At 49.4% G+C, this 22,513-nt stretch overlaps 1 protein-coding gene across 1 annotated transcript in view; it reads left to right on the top strand.

The window, feature by feature from the left end:
- Window positions 1-4,820: 4,820 nt before the first annotated feature.
- The window catches only part of ECHDC3 (enoyl-CoA hydratase domain containing 3), a 29,222-nt gene continuing 11,529 nt past the window's right edge, over window positions 4,821-22,513 (top strand). The window contains exons 1-4 of the mRNA XM_075552388.1: window positions 4,821-5,157; window positions 10,123-10,244; window positions 11,465-11,562; window positions 18,401-18,601. Of these exons, the coding sequence (XP_075408503.1) occupies window positions 4,985-5,157; window positions 10,123-10,244; window positions 11,465-11,562; window positions 18,401-18,601 (594 nt within the window). The 5' untranslated portion in view covers window positions 4,821-4,984. The remainder of the gene's footprint in view (window positions 5,158-10,122; window positions 10,245-11,464; window positions 11,563-18,400; window positions 18,602-22,513) is intronic.

Below are 22,513 nucleotides of genomic sequence, written 5' to 3'. Positions count from 1 at the left end.
CGGAGAAACAGAGTGAATGAAAAGAGTCTTGCCCTGCTTAAGGATGGGCTGGTGTTTCAGAAACAAGTTTCCATCGACTCCTGCCTGGATAACTCAGTGGCTGTCCTCCAACATGCTCCCTGGGCGTCTTAGCTGCTCTCAGACTAGGCCTATGGACTGAGGGAAACTGGGGGGAGAAACACGGAGTGAAAGGGATGGGATGCAGCCGCAGGAACTGGACGAGGATGGCAGCCTGCATCCATAGTGCCATCACCTGGCCCCCGGGGCTCAGAACCACCTCAGGTTCTGTCTCCGCTGTGATTAAGCCCAACCTGGTCTGCAACCCTCTCAGATACACCTGCCGTGCGAGTTCTTCTGAGCTTCGCGGGCAGGCGCATCGTGAGTTAGGCTGCATGAAGCGGCACGGCTATTCTTATTAAATACGATTTTAAAGCAGGCGGAAGCTGCTTCTGTTTTCTCGGGGTTTAGCATTCAATAAGCTTCTAGTATGCCTCCTGTCCTCAAACTGTATGGCAATTCTCACCTAGGACGTGGGCGCTTCATTGCCACCTAAGCAAACCTCCCAGCCACCTGAGAAACGTCTGAGTTACTGAATCTGAAGCATTAGCAAAGGCTTAGATCCTTTTGGAGGCCTGGTGATGTAGTTGTTCGGCATTGGGCTGCTTGCTAACTGCAAGGTCCCAATCACTCTGAGGGAGAAAGGTGAGGCTTTCTACTCCAGTCCAGCTGAATGGCCTTGGAATTCCCGGGAGCAGTTCTTCCAGGTCCTCTAAGGACACTATGGGTGGGCATCATCCAGATGGCAGTGAATTTGATTTTGTTTTATCGATACTTTGGGGACAATAGCAAAAGGAGCCCTGGTGGCGCAATGGTTTAGCGCTCGAGCCAGCCAACTGCTCTTCAGGAGGAAGGCCTAGCAGCCAACCCCGAGAAAGATTACAGCCTGGAAAGCCCTGCGCCACGTGATTCTCCTCTGTCTCTTGGGGCTTCATTGAGTTAGAAATCACCTCCACAGCACCTGTGTCAGTCTGGGTAGACTAGAGAAACAAAGTCATAAACACGTGTGTATAAGAAAGAGCGTTATGTAAAGAGTAATTGTACATTAAGAAAACATCTCAACCCAGTCCAGATCAAGTCCACACGCCCGATATTAGCCCGTATGTCCCACACCAATCTACAAAGCCCTCTTCAAACTCACGAAACACATACAATGTAGCCGAATGCAGGAAGATCACAGGCCCAGTGGGTGGGAAGTCTTGTGGATCCAGTGGCATTGGAAGCATCTCAGTGCTGGCAGGGGTCTCCATGTGGCTCCTCCAGCTAAGAACACTAACATAGTTCCATGGGTCTTATCAGCTGCAATGTCTCCCAGGGAGTGAGCATGTGTTCTGCCTCCAACAAGCTATTTATCTCCTTCGCCCTTCCAAATGAGGTCATCAAGTTGCGGCCTGATTGACAGGTAAACACCACCCCTTCACTCGCAAGTCTCAAATTAACAACAGATTATGTAACTACCACAGCACCCAACAACAACGACACATTTCATTACATAGAACTGAGAGAATGTCACTAATCTTGCGGGAAAATGCCCAAGAAATGCCCCCCTTGGCAGTCTGTGACCCGCATCCTGCATAGCTTTGCTTGGGCTTTTTGCTGCCACATGCAGAGAGCAGTGTGCTCTGTACCAATCATAGCAGTTGGCACAACTCAAAAGACAGCTCCAAATCCCAGTGCACAGACATGGCTGCTCTGGAAATGCAACTTTATTTTTTGCCGCTGGTGTGAATTTCTATTTTTAGCCTCCAATTTGCCTGGGGGGTTGGGGGGAAACCTAGCTTAGAGTTCTTTCCCTGAATTAAGCCTACGCCACCAGCAAACTATCCTCGGGTCGTTTGCGGTGATGGATTCCAGCTCTCTTCTCTCAGACACACGGTGGAGTTGCACTTGCCCGCACACCTGAAGCCCAGTATCACCGCGCGAGCTGCTTTGGCACATGAAGCATGGGAGGAAGAGGAGTTTCCAGAAGAAACCTTCAGTCAGTCAGTGCATGCATCTCCAGTTCTCTTCTTTTCCGCAGAAACCGGCAACTCTCTAGATAGAGGCTCATCAGGCTGGTACCCAGGGCAGTCAGTGATGAGGGGGCATAGAGCCCTCAGCTGATTTGCAATAGACATATAGCATACGTGAGAAAAGGGTCTTTCCTGTTTGGACCATTAAGATTCAATGTTGTTGTTGCTTTTGTTACTTCGACATACTCTAGCTCCCTGACGGAGATAGGTGACATCATCTATCCACTTCTACTGAGTTGTCATGATTCTCACCATGCCCTCTCTTGTGAGCAATCACTGTCACCCATCACAGGGCTTCCTTGGATCCTCTAAAAATGGCATGGCTGGGGAGGGGATGGGGTGGGGAATGTTTGACTTCCTTTGGCTTTACAAGTGGGAAGGACAATCAGTGTCGATCAACATTCGTGCAAGTTTACTTCCCATCAATTTCTTGAGACAAATTCTGACACCAATTATTGCTCCCACAGAACCTTCAGCTTCTCTACTGAGTGAGAAAATCCAGAGCAATGGTCACACAGAATCCACAGACAATATTCATGATGAGGGAATTCATTAGGGAAGTGAGCGGGCCACTCAGCCATGTAGCCCCTTGGCTTCTGTCCTGCTTGGACAGTGTTACAAAGCTCTTTTTAGCTGCTGCTATAAATGCCAAAGTGTAGACTATTCTGCCATAACCCTGCCCAAAGGCACTCAACTCTCTCATTCCATAGCCAGGGAAACCCACCATTCTCTCTTGTGTTCTTGGCTCTGCTACCGCCACTCTTCCCCGTCACCAGGACAGAGGAGGTTCAGTGTGCAGGGATCTCAGGATCTAAAGGACACTATCCACGTTGGCACCCTTCTCTCTTGATGGTATCACTACTACCTACTTCTGAGATGGTTTACTTTAAACTCAGTGGGATGGCAACATTGACCAATCTTTACATTAACGCTCCCTATCCATATTTGTATGGTCCCACCTAGTCACTTGGTGGAGGTTACAAAGGCTTGGCTCCAAGAACCACGCCAAATAATTAATCGCATGACAGGTCCAAGCTTCTCTCTGCTGTTTCTGAAGCCCTCCGTTGCTACTGCATCACATAGGGCCACAGGAAGCTATGTGGAGCCTCAGGCCCATCTTCCCTTCTCTATGCCACCTTTTCACAACTTCCCAGAGAATCTAATCAGGGAAAAGAGCAAGACTGCCTTTGCCTTAGCTGGAGCTTCCACCATTTCCCCTGGAGGCTGGCTCAGACACTGAGCCTTCCTTTTCCTAAATCCTCACTCCACTTTCTCTCTTCTTGATTTCCCCACGAGTCCTGCTTACTCGACTCCGGCCCCTAATCCTACTAGTAGCCATGCCAGTGGAGATCTAGTTGATTCTGATGCATAACAACTCCAGTGTATCCCCGATCCAAGAGAATCTTAATCCGACCCTAGGTTGTTAGCCTTCTTCTGCGTCATCCGTTAGTCCCCTCACGTCTACTGTTTCTGTCCTGTACTCTTCCCATCCCCCCTTCCCAAAGACCTGACTTAAAAAACCCAAAAGCCAAGGACTGCCTTCTCATTGAGCCTATCTTCCTTTGAGGCTGAATAAGGATGATCCGAACTGCTTGAATGGACCGAGAGCCAAGGAACTGGATGGAGTGGGAGGTCGTCATAGTGAGGAGGTGAGGGACGCCATCTCACTTGATATTTTACAATATTGTCCTGCCATGTCACTGTTTTTGTTTAATTATGAAGCTGAGAACTAACAGGAGCCCCACGCAGAGGAATCAGTGGGTGACTGATGCAAGCCATTGCACAATCTCATTTGAGTTTGCCCGTTGTATCATTAAAGAGCCCTGGAGGTACTGTCAGGAGGCCTGCTGGTGGTGTCGGGTAAAGGTTGGACTGCGACTAGCCTCAGGTTTGGAGGTTCAACTCCACTAGGCATTTCATGGGGGAAAAGATGAGGCTACTCCTCCTATAAAGATTTATAGACTCAGAAACCCTATAGAGTGGCTACATGTCCTTCCGATGAAGTGGCTGGTCCTTTTGGTGGCATTGTGGTAAAGATGTACAGTGTGGGAACGCCATGAGTTGGATGGGCTTGTTTCTTTGGTACCTTTGTTACCCTTGTAGAACTTCTGGTGAGAGGTGTGCAGGGTCTTTGGTATGACATCTGTCCTGGGTGGGTAAGACATTGAGGGCCAAAGCCACGTATCTCATGCACACCGCAAGGAATGCTGGGAAGGGGTTAACTAGCGAGTAACAAGGAAGACGTGCTTATCACATCCCAGGTTTTACTTACAGGATGTGCCTCTCTCTCGCCTCCACTCAGTGAGTGGGCGACATAGAAACACCTGGAGAGCTCCCGATAAGAGAGGACAAAGCATTCAAATGTCAGCGTCTGGGCGGGAGAGATCATATTGAGATCCGTGATGACGATGACGTGATGCCTTGCCAGGCCGGGACCTCTCCCTTGGGGAGAGTGAAGCCATGTGCTATAAAGTGGCGCCCACGGCCCATGCCACTCACCGAATGATGACATTTTATTTTTGTAATCTGGACAAACGACAACATGCTTGGCGCAAAAAGAAACAACCGAGCTCACGCCTCACCTCCCTAAAACTCCTTAATAGGACTCGCTGAACCAAACAAGCCGGTTCACAGGTTTAAAGTCAGCAGCCTCGCCTTCAGACTCCCCTGGGAGACCCTGCCTGGCAGGCCAGCTCAGTGGGCGGGGCCGTGAGCGGTGGGCGGGGCCAGGTCCTGGGACCCGCCCCCTGGAGACCTGGGCCTTGGAGTTTACTCCAGTTCAGCTCCGGGCCTGACCCGCACCGGCCCCGTTGGAGCGCTCGCAGCCTGCGTCCCCTGGGACCGTCGAGTCGCCGCCCCTGGGCGTCCGGAACCGGCGGCGTCCGATTCCCCAGCAGAGCCCGCCCCTCGCGGTCATGGCTGCGGTCGCGGGCGCCTTACAGGCCTGCGGGGCGTGGAGGCCCGGCCGCCTGCTGCAAGGCCTCGGGGCTCCGCTCGCCGCGGGCTTCTGCAGCGCGGGCGCGGCCGGGGTCGGGCGGCCAGGAGCCGAGGCGCGGCCCACCAGCGCGCGGCAGCGCGACGGCATCAGGTCAGGCGGTGGGGCCGCACCCCGCGTCCGCTTCCTCCCCGCCAGCTGTTGCGCAGTGGGGAGGGCACGATGGCAGGCGGAGCCCGGAGGGATTGTTGTCCTCGTCCTCCTGGACCCCAGTTTTTCCATCGCTACCGCTCTGGACGCCCAGGGGAGCCTGGCCTTTAAACTCCCTGAAGGGGGAACCCCCAATACCCAGTTTATTGCAGATGCCCTTGTGCGTGCTAGCGTTTGGAGTTCGGCAGGTTAGAAAGCGGAAGGATGAAGTGCAATGCCTTCTGGACGGCCCAAGAACGTCCCTAAACCCAGTGGGCAAGGAGCCGAGTCCCGCCAGCTTCGGGGCCCAGTGTGGACTGCCTACAGGCCAGGTGACCCGGCTCCCAACCAGAGGTTAGGCTTAGCAAAGCCACGCCTCTGGCTGCCCTTGCCCACAAGTGGGGTGGGTGAAGACGAGCCAATAAGCAGGGTTAAGGACACACTGGTACTGAGCTCTGTTCTTTGCTCAGCAAGTCCAAAATCTGTATGCCGAAACCTGGACCCAACTAGAAAGCAAACGATGACGTTGTAAAGGTTGGAAGGCTGTCAGCGCCATCCAGGCCCATGGTGACATTTCTCTGGCCAGGGCAAGCTACACAAGAGCGAAAAGCATATCCAAGTATTTAAAAGGTGCAAACTAGAATTGTGAAATGTTTTCTTTTCCTTCCCTGACGAGTGTTATCTGCAGAATACCAGGCAGGCCATGTTTGGATACACACTCCTTGCATGCAGAAGATCCCCCTGGAAAGGGCAGAGAACTAGCCCTGAGTTGCTGGCTCGGCTCTTTTTCTTCCTAGCCTGACCTTGGCCCTCCAGTCCCCTGAATTCCTCCCCCTCCTGTTGTGCAAGGGCCATTGCACACAGGGCTGCACAGGTGCCTGCCACCTTGCACACTCACTGTAAACAATGGCTCTCGGCCACCTCCTGGGTCTAGGAGGGCGCCCTGGAGGAAGGGAATCCAAGGTCTCAGAACATTGGGGCAGAAAGGGGTGGTTTCCTCATAACCCCAGTGGACTCTGCTTTGCTGACAGGAGGGCCCGAGCCCTTCTTGCCCGCTTTTAAGGGCAGTTCTACTTCTACAAATCTGGTTACGTCCTGTGAGACACCTGGATCTGGCTAGATGATTAAAGAAGGCCTGGCTTCATTCTCCAGTCAATGCTATGGAAGCAGCAATCGAGGTGAAACGATGAATTGCGTTGGATAAATCTGCTGCAGGAGAACCTCTTTAAACTGGTGAGAAGCAAGAATGTGACTTTGAGGACTAAGGTGTGTCTGACTCAAGCCTTGATGTTTGCAGTTGCCTCGGAGGCATGTGAAAGTTGGACATTGAATATAGGAAGGAGACAAGAAAGTTGGATGCATTTAATTCATGGTATTGGTGATGAATATTGAACGTACCATGGACTTCCAAAAGAGCCAACAAACCTGTTAAATTTCTGGAAGAGGTATAGTCAGCATGCTCCATAGAGGCCAGGGTGGCGAGACTTCGTCTCACCTACTTTGGACGTGTTCAGAGAGACCAGTCCCTGAGGAAGGACATCATACTTGGTAAAGTGGAGGGGAATCAACTCAACGGCAAATAACAATAACAACAGCATGCTAGTCCCTGGGGTCTCTGGGCAGTAGAAAGGGTTAATGCACTTGGTTGCTATCCCACAAGTTGGAGCTTCAAGTCCACCCCGAGATGCTTCAGAAGAAAAGCCTAGTGGGCTACTTTTGAATAATCAGGCTCTGAAAACCCAGTGGAGCGGTTCTGCTGTGACACACGTAGGGTCTCCATGATAAGAATCGGCAAATGGTTCTTGGTTGTACGAGGGAGCTGCAAAAAAAGGAGAAAAAAATCCATATTTGGGGAACTTTTTAAAAATAAAAACTAAACAAACTACTCATACTGAGTCGGTTCTAACTCATAACGAGCCTAAAGAACAGAGCAGGACTGCAGCTTCGGGCTTCTGAGTCTGTACGTCTTTCTGGGCGGAGACAGCGTCACCTTCCTCCATTGGAGTGGCTGGAGGGTCGAACTGCCAACCTCTGGTTAGCTGCCCCAAACTTAACCCACGGTGCCACTGGTGGGCTAAGTGGACTCTTCATGGGACAGCGTAGGACTACCCCTGTGGGTGTCCGAGGCTGTAACCGTCTACGGAAGTAGAAAGCTTCCTCTTTCTTGGAGAAGTGGCTGGTGGTTTCAAACTGCTGACCACGAGGTTAACAGCCCAAGGCGTAGTCCACTACCCCACCAGGCTTCCTTGGGAACTAGGTAATGAGATGAGCAACTCGGTCCTTCCAGGTGTTCCTTTTGAAAGCTGTTGCTCTGAGCATCAATAATGACATTTAGTGAGAGCCAGCTATGGACTATTACTATGCTCAGTACTGTACTTTCATTGTCCCGAATCCATACAATAGGTGCAAGCTACATAGTACTGTCCCCACTTGAGAGTGAAAAGACAGGTCTGCCGAGGTGGCAGCCTGTGTGAGGCTACGTAGTCACCTGGTGAGAACAGCGGGAACCAGAAAGCCTCTGGGCCTCTCTGTTTTTCATCTCTCATGGCAGCAAAAATAAACTAGAGATGGAAGTGGAGTTGGCTGTGAAACTTAGACATAGGTCTTGCCCTCAATCAACAGATCACGTGGCTCTTCTGAGTGTGAACATGGCACTGACTTCAAAGGCCTTGTGGTGGCTTCCAATGGGTCCAAGTGCTCGGGCAGTGAGGCCTCTCCAGGGACCACCTCTGGCCCATAAATGGAGCATGCTTGTAATGGGAAGGTTGGCCTAGAGTAGTGGTTCTCAACCTGTGGGTCGAGACCCCTTTGGGGGTGGGGGTCGAATAACCCTTTCACAGGGGTCGCCCGATTCATAACAGTAGCAAAGTGACAGTGATGAAGCAGCAATGAAAATAATTTGATGGTTGGGGGTCACCACCACATGAGGAACTGTATTCAAGGGTCCCGGCATGAGGAAGGTGGAGAACCACTGCCCTAGGGCGAGCTCAGCCTTAAAGAGATCCCCTCTTCAGGTCCATGGTATTGGTGGGGCTCCGGAACGCCCCATGTTTTCCATCCAGCTAGCCAATGGGGGGAAGGTGAGATTTTTAGGATGTGGTGTCAGTTGGTGACAGTGGAATAAGGAAGGTGGCTTTTCATTGTGTTAGACAACTGGATGGTAGCCCTGCGAGAAGGACAAGAGGCAGGGTTGGGGTCAGAAGCCAATAGTCACCTGACTCTGTGGAGTTGGAGCTCAGGAGAGTTTTCCGTCAACACCAGACTGGGAATTGTCCGCATGGCGGGAGGAGCTGATGCCAAGGGCATTGGTAGAGTCGCCTGGGAAGAGATGTGGATTGCAGGACCACTGACATTTCAGGGAGAAGCAGAAGACTAAGAAAGAAGGCATGGCCAGAGAGGCCCAGAAACCCCACATTGGGAGCTTGTTGCGACATGCTTTGGAGGAGAAACTTTCCGGGAGGAGAGAGGGATAACAGCGTCGCCTGCCCCTGAGCAGCCCGGAGCAAGACTGGCCCCTGGATCTGGAGTCGGCAGTTTGCAGGGTCCTGGGGAGGACAGCGCTCGTGAGTGGAGTGCTGGGGACAGAAGCCTGTTTGCGCCGGCTTGAAAGTGAATTCAGCAATTTAGAACCTGACTGTGCGTGATGAGGGAGCCAACGGATCAACAGGACGTGCAAACAGATGCCGTCATGCAGAAAGGGCATGTGTGGGGATCTAGAAGCTTGGTACACAATCTTGCCCCAGGCCGCAGAATGTAATTTAAGCATCTGTCATCGTGGGGCTGGCAGCTTTTATGTTTGCTCCAGCGAGCACACTCATTATTTTACCGTGAGGGGTAGAAGCAGTTTCTCCCCCTGCCACCCCACCCCTTCAAATGAGGCTCTGCCGGCTCTCCGTGTCTCAGCCGCAAGTTCATTTGTTGCACTTGGGAGAGAACAGGTTGATGAGCAACGTGACAGACATCGCAGTCACCTGAAGAGAGTGTCCCAAGGAAGATGGCGCTCATCCACATCGTCTTCCAGAAGGCGGGGCCACCGTAGGCCATTGATGGAGGGCCCAAGTTGCCTCGATAGCAGTGAGAAAATCAGATTCAGAAAAGAATGAGGAAAGCAGAAAACCTGTTCGTGGAGACTGACGGAAAACGGTCCACAGCAGTCACGTGGCGTTTGGCTCGCTCCCTGTCTCTTACCACAGCAAAAAATATAAGACGGAGGATGACAATACAGGTTATTTCCATCATCGGGCGGGATGCCTTCAATGAGTGAACACGCCCTTTGAGTGCCAGCTTCATGGTCAAGCACATGTCCAGAAGAGCCCTCGTGCTGTCTGGATTTGTCCTTGTGTCCGTTTCCTATCACTCCGTTCTCAGACAGCGTTCACTACTGGACAGAACTGCCGGATGCCAGTCTATGTGTTTATATGTATTTTAAGAGGTGATGGAAACTGCTGCCATATGTCCACCCTGGCAGGTGTCTGTGGGCTGACGATTTCTTGGGGTGGGTGGGAGGGGCTTGGTTGTTCTGAGGAACAGCGGGGAGAGAGGAGTTGAAGGGAGCCCCTGCGTCAGATTGCTTGCGCCCCTGCCGCTGTCAAACAAACTTGCAGCCTCGGAGTGTGGCCCGTGATGCTTTGGCACCCCTCTGTGGCTTGTCCGTCCCAGGGAGGTGGCAGCTGTGTTTTTGGCAGCAAGCCTGGAGAAAAAGAGGAACAAATCAAGCAAGGGAAAAGGGAGAAAAACCAGCCTGTGCCTCAGATAGTCTTTTCCCTTAGTGTTGACTTCGCTGTAAGGCCAGAGAGTTGACAGGCCCTTGAAAATGGGCCCAAACACCAGCCGTTCTCTTTCGTCCTTTGGTAAAAATAGCTCCCGACTTAGAATGGAATTGCAGGGGTCCTCACTTGTGACCCGGCAATGATAAAATGCTCTTCGCAGGAACATTTGCTTGAGCAATCCAAAGCAGAGGAACACATTGTCCCTTGCAATGCTGAAATCCCTCCAGAGCGACCTTCTCCATGATGCTGATAGCAAGGACCTGAGAGTCATCATCATTTCAGGTATACCCTTGACATCTATCTGTCCTACGTGGCCTGAGGTTCCCAGAAAAGAGATGTCCCAAGTCCTTTGTTAACCGGGCATTCGCTCACTTAACCAGAGAACTGCTTTTGAAGCTCCTTTACAGGAACACGAGTTATGGAGAAGTCTTGGGTAGGTGAGCCCTGGTAGCGTAGTGGTTACATATGCTGGGCTGCTAACCGAAAGGTCAGCAGTTCAAAACCACCAGCCACACTGAGAGAAAGCTGCTAGGGCTTTCCACTCCTGTAAAGGATTACAGCCTCAAACCCTCATGGGGTGGTTGTGTCCTGTCTTGTTCTGAGTCAGAATAAATGGAGATGAGTTTGGTTGTTTTCCTTGGGTTGCTAGGGCCTTGGCTCACAGCACCATTGACTGTGGGAAGTAGAGAAATGATCCCTAGTCATTGGAAACATGCATCTTCTCCTTTTTGTCAGATAGCACCACACTTACCTAGGTTGGTCTTCTGATTAAAATCATAGAATTCTAATTTCTGAGTACCCGATGGGCCCTTATGAGATGGGTTTAACCACTAACCTTTGGGCAGACCCTGTAGTTAGCCAGGACCTCACTACCAGGCACCTGGTTAGTTGGGCTCTTCAAATTTTACCAAGCTTTTACTGACATCTGTGATGTCTTCTTTAAGGATACCAGCAAACTTGCCTTGTTTTGCCCCATTTCTGCCCTTGCTCTTTTCCCAGTAAGCATTTTTACTGAATTACCTTTTGGGATGATAGTGGTATAAATAATAGTAATGGCAGTGTTTTAAAGCACTCAGAGAAAATGCAACACATTACACATCAGTGGGATGTGTAAAGAAGTACTGCATTGGAAACCCTAGGGAGCCACTGGACACTGGCCTTGGAGTCAGAACCAGCAGCGTGGCACACGCGGGCCACACAGTCCTAAAGCAAACATGTAGGACCAGAGGGAAGCAGGGCATCGCCTGCAGGCCCTGAGCCTTCTCCTGTGTCATCAGCTCCCACCACGGACCTGTTAGTGCACAGATGCTCGACCTGGGGCCTCTTCTTCACAAGACTGGCTGTGGCTTTCTAAGATAACAGAAATGTTAGCAGAACTGGATCACTAGCTATCTTAAAGGGCCACAGATAGACAAGATTGTTTGCGGATTTAGTAGACAAGTGAGTGAACTTCTCCACCGTGTCGGTTTACAACCTTCTCTCTCTCTTGGAAACCTTTGCAGCCGAGGGACCCGTGTTTTCTGCTGGGCATGATTTAAAAGAACTGACTGACGAGCAAGGCCATGGTTATCATGCTGAAGTATTTCAAACCTGTTCTGAGGTAAGCCCCAAGTCAACACTGCAAACCCCAAAATGATCATTACAGTAAATAACAGATTGGATCTTAACCTGTGAGAACCTGACCACAACAGAGCTACTGAAAATTCTGCAGTCGAAGGATGAATCTTTCATCCAAGCAATTATTTGGCTTAGACTTTTATAAAGTGACCATAATTTGCTATTAGCTTGTTTTGTTCCAAAGATAAGGTGTGTGGGTGGGGGAAGACACAGTGGTTCTGATAGTTGGCCTCCCCAGCATTGTGGGGGTATCTAAGAGAGTCCTAGTAGCGAAATGGTGCTGAGTTGGGCTGCCATCCCCATGGTCAGCAGTTCAAAACCACCAGCAGCTCTGCGGGAGAAAAACGGTCTTCTCCCGTAAACAGTTACAGTCTGGGAAACCCACAGGAGGTCACTGTGAGTCAGCATTGACTCGATGGCAGGGAGTTTGGTTTGGGGTTTGTAGCTTATGTTAGGAGCTCTGGTAGCATAGTGGTTACACTTAAGCTGCTAGCTACAAGGTCAGTGGTTTGAAACCATCAGCTGCTCAGCGGGAGAAAGAGAAAGTTTTCTTCTAATGCTGTAAAGAGTCACCGTCTCAGAAACCCACAGGCTGCTTACCCTGTCCTACAAGGTCACCAGGAGTCAGCATTGACTCAATGGCTGTAAGGTGTTTTGATAACTTATCTTGATATAGATGTCTCAAGGGTAGGAATGTAGGAATGTTGAGGTAGGAATATTTAGAATTAAGGATATGGAATAGGATATAAATTTAAACTAAAATCAGTTTTAAACTAAAAGAACTTGCTTATAATTTCTAACCTTCTTTGATTCACCATTTCCAAGTAGAAAAATTTAGCCTCATCAATTTTACTTCCTCCTCCTGTTTCTTTCACTTTATTCAAGAGGGAAATTTCAGAGAGACACCCAGCGGGAAGAGGAACAAACAGTGTTGAACACGTATGTGTTTGTCCCAAAATAATAAAAAATGAAATCAAGCCGAGATTTAAGAAGAACACGGTTCATTCGATGCTGATTTTTTTTTTGGAGTAGAAAATTCTAGGCACACTACTTACAAGGCATTAGAGAAAACGTAAGAAGTATTTCCTGATGAACTTGAACTGGAAATCTAGCTATACAAGACGCGCACATAAAAATGTAGCTATCGGACCCAGTGATTGCTTACTTAACTTGATGTTTCACCCAGTTATTGACTCGTTCAGTTAATTCATTCTGTCACTTATCATGCAAGTGTTAGTGAGCCCTCGTGGCATAGTGGGCTATGAATTGAGCCGCTAGCCTCAAGATCAGCGGTTCAGACCCATCCGTCACTCCACAGAAGAAAGGTGAGATGTGGCTGTCTGCTTCCACAGAGATCTGCAGTGTTGGCAACCCAAAGGGGTGCGTCTACTCTGCCCTACAAGGTGCCTATGAGTCAGAATCCACTCACTGTCAGTGAGATTTCTTTTTCTTTATTTCCTTTAGTAATCTAAGGAGGTACGGCAGGGGTGAGTTCCAGAGAGGTGCATATGAAGATGATTGAGACTCCCTCTTGACCATTGTTCCCTTGATCTAGAAATGAATGAAGTGATCAGGTTGTATTTTCTCATGTCCTAGAGGGACGGGCAAGACAAGCTACAGCCGACACTCGGGTGTTTGTTTATGCAGCGGTTGGTTCTTGTGTTTGCCCAGGCTTGGTGCTTTCAAAATGATTTCCCCCCTCATTCTAAGCCAGTTTGGCTAAAACAGAAAATAATCAAAGAGAACCAGCAAAGCCCCTCTCTTCTCCCGAAAGGGTCTGCTTTTCTTATCACTGCGGTGGTATCGCTCGAGCATCAGCAGGCTCGCCGAGGGTTGAGGGGGGCATGGACTTCTTCCGAGGAGAGGAGGCCGGATTTCTCACTCGCCCTGGGCTCTCTAAAAAGGAATGTATAAATAGACCGTAGCACTGATGCAGTAACATGGGAGTGACAGCCCACTGATTTCTTTAATACCATCTCGAAGAAAATCCAGTGGCCGGGGATAAATATAAGGGCCAGAAACTTGGGCAAGATTTCAATTTCCAAGTGTAATCAACAGGCAGATTGAAACAGAATGAGCTGAATATTTTATTGTTCCGTTTATGCACAAGAAAGCTTGAGAAGAATGCACCGACGGAAACCGTGGCCCCAGGAGAGCAGAGGGAGGGACCGGCTGTGGAGCCGCTTAGTGGCTCACACCAGGGTCCTGCCCGGGGTTTCTCGTGGTCTGTGGAAGTTTCCGAAAGGAAATCCCAGCCCAAGAGGTGATGCTTCTCTTTCTTCTCACACCCACCAATGGGATGATCTGGGACCATGCTCCTCGCGTCTGCAAAGAGCTGGGGCCCATCAGCAATGCTGTTAAATGGGGAGAGCAGAGGTAAGGGCCTGTCCCACAGTGGAGTCAGTAAGACCAAAACGCACTGAATTCAGAGAGCTGAATGAGGAGGTAGAATCAGTTCTGGAGTCTCAAGGGGTTGATTATCCTAGCTTGTTAATTCTTTTAGGTTAACCTTTGTCTTTTCTAATTTACTCTCAAACTTCATCAAAAACACTTTTCAGTAAATGCTAAGTAATTAGTGAGTACTAACTATAGACACGGAACCCTGGTGGCATAGTGCTTATGCATTGGGCTGCAGTCCTCAAGGTCAGCAGTTCAAAACTACCAGCCGCTCTTCTCCAGAGGAGAAAGATGGGGCTACATCCCCTCCCCTTAAGAGTTACGGTCTCTTGCTGATTTACAACTCTTCTTGATGTGGTTGACTGATTAAATTGTACAATATGTGAATTATATGCCAATAAGACTGGAAAAAAATAAAATGAAAGACACATGCTAAAGGGTTGTTTTTTTGGTTAGTTTTATTGCAAAAAGTTTGGGGGGGGGGGAGGAGTTAGTTTGGAACCTCACAGGAGCAGTTCTACCCAGTCCTGTAAGGTCACTGTGAGTGGGCATCGACTTGATGGCAGTGAGTTGGGAGTTGTTGTTGTTGTTTTGTTTCGTTTTAAACTATAGAAAAACCCACCCAGAGAGCCATGATTAATATTTTAGTATTGAAAAAAATCCTTTCCCAACCCTACCTTTTTATTTGTTTGGATAATCATACAAATGAAGGTATGCATGTGCTATGTTTGTTGCATAATATGATTCCAGTATTGAGTGCTTACTGTGTGCTCCAGTCATATAAATTTATTTCATTTTTATACTTTCATAAGATCATAATATTATTATATTCTTTTTACGTATTTTGTGAAGCATTGGTGAGTCAGTGGTGGGATTTTTGCCTTTCGCAAAAGAGCCCCAAGTTCACTTCCTGGCCAGCTGTGTCTCGGGCAGCCCCGTCTGTCAGTGGTAGCCACGTTTCCTATGATGTTGAACAGGCTTCAGCAGAGCTTCTAGATTACGACGACTGCAAAGAAAGGGTGTGAAATCGGCTTCCAACGATCACCCGGTGGAAATGCTTTGGATTGCAACTGTCCAGTCTCCAACAGATCATGGGAATGGGGCAGGCGGGCAGTGTTCTGTCCCGTTGTGCATGTGGGCGCCATGAATGGGGGGCTGACCTTCTGGCAGGTAACATTACAAATGTGCAACCTCGGAGGTGAAGTAGCTTTCCTAGTGTTAGCTCAGACTACAGCCCAGCCTGCTACACCGAGCGCTAGACCACCATGCTCATTGTTCTCTTGGGGGGTAAAACTGTGAGAAACCTGAATTGCACTGCCAGTGTAATTTCCACTTCCATTTTTGGATGCTTCCTGCTTTGTGCAGTAGTTTACGCATAACTCATTCAAAGCTCACTGCTATCTAGTCAATTCCAACTCATAGCAACCCTACAGGTCAGAATGGATTGCCCCATGGGTTTCTCAGGCTCTAACTATAGGAGTAGAAAACCCAGTCTTCCTTCTGTGGAGCGACAGTGGTTTCAAACTACTGACCTTTTGGTTAGCAGCCCAAGGTGTAACCTACATGCCACGCAGGCTTCCATGTACCCATTGAGTCCTATAATCATGCAACTCGAGGCTTGAATTTTTTTCCTTCCGTTCTTTCAGCTTGAGAAACAATGTGTTCTGCATCTTAGAAGTAGAATTGCTCAATTAAAGGTCTAAATATTCATTACGCTACTGCTACTTATTCTACTTTGTTCCGTCTAATTTTATGAAATCCTACCTCTTCATAGATGGCAGACAGAGGACACAGACTTTTCAACTTATCAGACTCTACTAACTTCTTATAAGTAATGTCAGTTCATCACGGAAAGACATGCATAACACACAGAACTACAACAGAATCTCTTCTCCTCATCAGACTTTAGAGGGAGGTCCTTGTCCATGCTGCCCCTTGTCCGTACAGCCCCTGAGAATGTGCCCCATCTTCAGGACCTTGCTACCCTTGTACCCGAGCACTTCCCTCACCGTCAAGTCAAGTCTGACTCGTAGCAACTCTACAGGACAGAGCAGAACTGCCCAGGGAGGTTTCCCAGGTTATAAATCTTTACAGACGCAGACTGCCCAGCTTTCTCTTGTGGACTTGCTGGTGGGTTCGAACTACTGACTTTTTGCTTAATGGCCAAATGCGTAGTCACTCCATATACTCGCTCACTGATATCGAGTTGATTCTGACTCATCGTGACTCCACAGGACAGGGTAGAACAGCCCCTGTGAGTTTCCCAGACTAACTCTTTACAGGAGTAGAAAGCCTTATCTTTCTCACAAGGTGAGGCTGGTGAATTTGAACCGCTGATCTCCCAGTTAGCAGCCCAACATGTAATGCACTGTGTCACTGGGGCTCGTGGACCTTCTGAGTTCATGAACAGTTTGTTAGATGCATATGTGCCTTCTTCTGGAGAGAGGGTCGTTAGCATTTATCTAGTTCTCAAAAGATGGCCTCCCGAAAGAGTCAAGAGCCATTGCAGTGGAAGATGTTACCTTTTCCTGAAATATATAATTGATCCTTGTTGCGTACTGAGACTAACAGACATCAAGGAGTCATGAATATAAGGCTACACTGTCTTAGGCAGACCCTTCAATCAGTGGTAGTCCTTCTCCTTGGATGGCTGCCCTGGGGCAGTGAGCCCAAATTTCCTTGCAATCCTCTCCCTTGCTTCCGGAAGTTCCCAGAGCTATAATTTCTACCATGAAGTTACCATAGCAACACACTCTGTTACTTTCCGTGGTGATCTGGTGATTAAAAGAGGAAGGGGGAACCAATCGCAATGATCGACACATCACCACCACCACCCCCTTCCAGGGGGATGAACAACAGAAACTGCGGGGGAAGGGAGACAGCAGTCGGTGTAAGATATGAGAATAATAATAATTTATAATTTATCAAGGGATCACAAGGGTTTGGGGGAGGGAACAAAAAGGAACTGCTACCAAGGGCTCAATAGAAAGTGTCTAGAAAATAATGATGGCAACATGTGTACAAATATGCATGATACAATTGATGTAAGGATTGTTATAAGAGCTGTAAGAGCCCCCAGTAAAATGATCTTTTAATTAAAAAAAGAGGGTTCCTTCCTTGTGGGGTTCTCAGGAAGACCAAGTTTTATAATCCGGTCCAAGTTAGTTCTTCTTTTGGAATCCTTGGGGGGTCTAAATGGTTAAGCACTCAGTTCCTAACTGAAAGGTTGGCAGTTCAAACCCACTCGTGGCACCTCAGGAGACAGGCCCGACATGCTGCTTCTGAAAGGTCACGGCAGCAAATCCAAATTCACTGTCATCAAGTGGATTCCCACTCACAGCGATGTGATGGGACAGGGCAAAACTGGCCCTCCAGGGTTCTAAGAGTGTAACTCACTCGTGGGAGCCTGCAGAGAGACTGACTGGTGGGTTCTAACAGCTGACCCTGTGTTTAGCAGCTCAGTACATAGTCCACTCCACCACCAGGGCCCTGTGACGGTCACACAGCCGTTGGAAGCCCCGCAGGGCCCAGTCCTGGCCTGGCACCCTTGGTGTCAACCTGAGTCGGCAACATGAAGCCACAACTGACAGCTGCAGCACCCGCCTGGCTTGCTTTATTTCTTGTTCTTACTTTCATCCTGTTACGGACCTAGACTGCACGTGTCATGCAATTCACTGGTTGAAGCATATTAAAAAGAGTTGTGCGACCACAATCAATTTTAGAACATTTTTTCTGTCTTGTGCTCATTAAAAGTCCTTCACGCCTCCCCAACCTCCCCTGCCATAATCCCAAGAAACGATTAATCCAGCTACTGCCTCTATAGATGAACGAGCCTGCATTTCACCTAAAGAAAGTGAAAGCAATGCCAAAAATAATAACAAAATAAAACAGAGAAAAGCCTCAATTGAAAAGATAACAGAAAACACTAAAAACCGACTAATTTAAAATGGGTCAAAAAGGAGAACGCACACATGATAAAGTCTTACATGTTAACCTTACTACATCTGCATCAGTCTGCTTTCCAATACGCTCTGCGTGATAACAAGGCTGTTTGTGTCAATGGCCAGAGGAGATACATTGGAGCCTTCGTCCAACATGGGGACCCTGCAATGGAGTTTGGGCTTTCACGGTCATCCACAGCCTTCTGCAAATGGGTGCTCAGAATTTAAGCGCTAATTCCATTCCCTCCTCTAGTATTGGATTTTATTACTTACAGTCCTTGGATCACACAGGCTGGTGTGCTTCTTTTGTGGACTTATCTGAGTGAATTCCTTTCTGCGTCCTCCATTCCCCTTTTTCATAGACTGCTGAGACAGTGCTCGTGAAACGTGCTCTGCAAAGAATGCAATTGGGTACAAGAAGAGGTGTAAATGTCATACCACACAGTTGGATTAGAGTGAAATGGTGTGTGCTTCCTCCTTCAGGTCATGATGCAGATCCAGAAGCACCCTGTCCCCATCATTGCCATGGTGAATGGCCTGGCCACAGCTGCTGGCTGTCAGCTGGTGGCCAGCTGTGACATCGCTGTGGCGAGCGACAAGTCCTCTTTTGCCACTCCTGGTGTGAACATCGGGCTCTTCTGCTCCACCCCAGCAGTTGCCTTGGGAAGAACAGTGCCTAGAAAGGTAATTTCACCACCTTCGGCCCCTTCGCTAATCTTGTAGCCCTTGTGGTGATGAGTTTCTGAATTTGCACGTCTGAGACAGTGCATCTGTACAGGCTCATCTTTCTCCTGAGGAGCAGCTGGTGGGGTTGAACACTGATCTCATCCTTCGTAGCTCCAGTGCTTAACCCTCTGTGTCACCAAGGCTCTCGGCAACTTACAAGGGCCCTTAGACATTGATTCGTGAAGTTATCACCCTTCTTTCGATCTTGCATTCTCCTCAGTTGGACGGGTTGAGTTTCAGTTTCCCGGTATCGTTTTGGTAGAAGACCCTATGTTTGTCATCTTATCTGAACTACAGTTGCACTGGCTGGTGGCCCATGAGGCGTAATCACGTGCTGACACAGCACCAGTCTCGAGAGGCTAGGCGAGTAGCGTGACTGGCTTATTGTGGTGTGTTGATCATCTGACCTGTTCCAGAAAGGCTCTGACGTGGCTGCTTTCCTGAAGGCGTCTGGTTCACTGCGGCTGCATTTCAGGAGCATGGTGGCCTGTGCGTGGCGGGCTGGATCTGCTCAGGATGGAGCCAAACGTGGCTTTGTCATTGCAAACCACAGCGAAACCTCATGAAGCTTGATTTCTTCTCCTCACATCCCAAACCGATGCTCTGGCTGTATAACGACCATCCCTGAAGTAGAAGCCAGCCGTATCCTTGTTCTAAGAAAAAAAATATTCATTCTCAACTGGAAGGCTATAAGAAAGGAACCCAATTGCCCACCTCAGCGGCAAGTAGGGGCCCAGGTGGCCTCAGCCTCGGCTCTGATGTGACTCAAGGGCCTGTGGCACCACAGGAAGGAGGTTCTAGGGATATCAGGCCAGAGGACCCAGGACATTAGGGATGTTTCCCTTTCTTTCATCATTCACTCTCTCTGCCATCAAGTGGCTGTAGAACTGCGGCTGTACGTTTTCTGAGACTGTACCTCTTTAAGAGAGCAGAGAGTCCCATCTTTCTCCTGCAGAGTGGCTAGAGGTTTGGAACTGCCGACCTTGCTGTTAGCAGCCCAGAGCATAACACTATGCCACCAGGGATCCTTCTGCAAGTACACGCATGTCTAAAAACCAGCTGCCGGTGGTCTCTGAACTGCAAAAGAATATGAAACAAGAACAGCTGGCTAAGATGATGTCTCAGCTGGAGGCCGTTTTTGAGGGCTACATGGAAATATATTCAGCCAGTAAGTAGATTAAGATGCATTGCAAAGGATTTATTAATAAACCAGCTTATACTTGGACAAGTCAAACCACGAGACCTTTGCGTGGTAAGAAGGGGTGGTACTGTTTTGCCAGCCTGACAGCTGTTTGTCTTCTTCAACACCGACATGCTAAGAGGCAATGTCCCACACGAAGGAGGGGGAAACCTTTAACAGGGCGTTACTGGCAGGCTAAGAACCATTCCTTCCTAAGGACAAATGAAACCGCTCTGAAATCAGGACTTACCGTAATGAAAGATTCCTAGAAATGGAAACACGACTGCAGGTCCCATTAGGAGGCCTGCTGGCACAGTGAGCTGAGCGAGGGACTGCTCATCACAAGGTCAGAGGTTCAAACCCCTCAGTTGCTTTGCAGAAGAAAGGTGAGTTTATCTGCTCCCATGAAGATCAGCAGTCTCAGAAACCCTGGGGAGCAGGGCCTGCCCTGCCCTGCAGCGTCGCTTTGCGTCAAAATGGGCTTGATCACAAAGGGCTTGGGTTTTGAATATCATATCTGGCACATTTTAAATTAATTTTGAACACAAATCGGGGGGGGGGGGGTGCGTATAACCTTTCAAAAACAAGCATTAGGTTTCAAAGAAGCCAAATTCTCAGAACCTCATTGCATAATTGCCCCGAGTGACAGATTAACAGAGAGGGCATTATAAGAAGCAAAGTAATTTTTCCGCTCCCAAGGTCAAGGGTGCTCCAGAGGTCGGGGCACAAAGCCCCCTCTAATGTCCCCTCAAGTTCCTGGACTGTGTTCCTAATGTTACCATCCCCAGAACTCCTGGGCGACAGTTGTGGCGGTCTGGTTTTCCAACCTACAGAGTGGGATTTTTTGTTGTTGTTTGTGGGGTGGTGGTGTCAGCCGTCTGAGGGTGCTGCAGGAGACGTCTGTACACGCTGGGCTCATTACGGCTGAACTGCTTGGAGGCACACACACAAGGGCAGGAGGTTCCGGGTGAACACTAATGAGCCAAAATCACAGCGCGCCGGCAGCAGGCATTCAGGAGAGGGGAACATCCGCAGCGGAATGTCAGACCTTTGTGCCAAATTCCCCAGCAATGCTGCTGATCTGACCTCTCACTGTGTAGATTGCTTCAGGAGAAAAAACCAGAAATTCATAAAACCCCGTCTCTGCTGAAAAGCCCGTGCCTGTCATCCTTGCTGGGTTGTGCTGGGACAGACACATCCACACACAGGTTCGTGGAGTTAAGGGGTGGCGGGGGTGCCTTGCTGCCCCAGCTCACCCCCATGCTCAGTCAGAGTGCTTTTCCAAGCTGGACTGAGGGGAGGAATTTCTGCCCTTTTCGCGGGGCCACAAGCAGTTGCCACGGCGGATAGGAGGCTGAGGGTTCAAAACCACCCAGAAGTGCCTCAGAAGAAAGGCAGGGCAATCTGCTTCCCCAAACCAGCCACGTAAAACCCCGTGGAACACTGCTCTACCCTAACACGCGCGGGGTCGCCCTGAGTCAGAATACACTGGACACGCCTAGGAAGATAACTTGTGCGTGTCGCCAGTGCCCTCTGCTGGCCTCCAGGGGAAGCGACTCCGCTGCTGTCTGCGCAGGAAAGCTGAGCCAGACTGAGCCCTGGCATGAATCATTTCCCATGTTTGCCAGCGTCGCTCTCCTTTGGAGTGAGTTAAATAATGTATCTTCACGGCGCCATAGAAACAACCTTCCCAGTGCACCTGCTACCCGCCCCAATCAGAGCTGCCCAGGCTCAGAAATGTAGAGCCAGGGCCTCCAGCGGGAGGGCATAGAAATCAGACCCCCTTCCTCCCAGGGTCGTTTTTCTGGTAGGAACCCTTCCTTCATCTCTGCACCCATTTTAATTATGTAGACGCAGCCTTCCTAATAGTCTAATTCGAACAGAGTAGAATCTACAGGATTCAGAGAGTACCTGCCACCAGAGGGTATTGTGCTGGCCTGGCCAGCGGCAGGTACCAGCAGCACCTGGGATTCAGTGAGAAGTGCAGGCTCCTCCAATTCCACACCGTCAGGGTCAGAATCTGCGTTTTTTAAATGCTCCCCAGTAACTTGCATGTCCATCAAAGCTAGAGAGTTAGAGAAGGCCCGCCTTAGACAATAGTAGTTTTTATTCCTAGAATTTACAGCAGGGCTGGGTCTCGGGATTTACTCATTGTTTCCCAGCTAATGAGCCTCAGATACCAGCTTCCCTTACTCTGAGCCCCTGCTGCTCAGGGACTACTGCCAGAGTGCCAAGAGAGAGATCAGTGGGGTGTGCACAGTAGGGACTTCCTGGGAATGCCTGGGCCTCACTCCTCACTGCAGCTCTTCCCTGATTTCCTGTTCCTCCTGGTACCACACACCAGGCCCAGCCACAAAAAAACACCCACCAGGTGGGGCATGCTGGTGCTCACTTTCCTGTCAAGCATGTGATGCTAGGGAATCGCCGCCACCACCACCACCCCTTTCAAGTGCCATCACACTCAAATCCAACACTCACTATTCAAAGACGCTTACTGTTAGTTGCCACTACGTGGACTAGTATCCTGAAGACTGCGGGAGGGCGGATGCACTTGAACTCGAGTGTTGGTGAAGATGTGGAAAGTTCCATGGACTGCCAGAAGAACAAATCTGTTTTAGAGGAAGTTCAGCCAGAATGCTCCTTAGAAGCAAGGATGGTGAGACTTCACCCCACATACTTAGGGCATGTTA

This window comes from Tenrec ecaudatus, chromosome 6 (assembly GCF_050624435.1).
Source record: "Tenrec ecaudatus isolate mTenEca1 chromosome 6, mTenEca1.hap1, whole genome shotgun sequence".
NCBI classification, from domain to species: Eukaryota; Metazoa; Chordata; class Mammalia; order Afrosoricida; family Tenrecidae; genus Tenrec; species Tenrec ecaudatus.
Note: the sequence above shows the minus strand (reverse complement) of the source record. Positions and strands in the feature narration are given on the sequence as shown.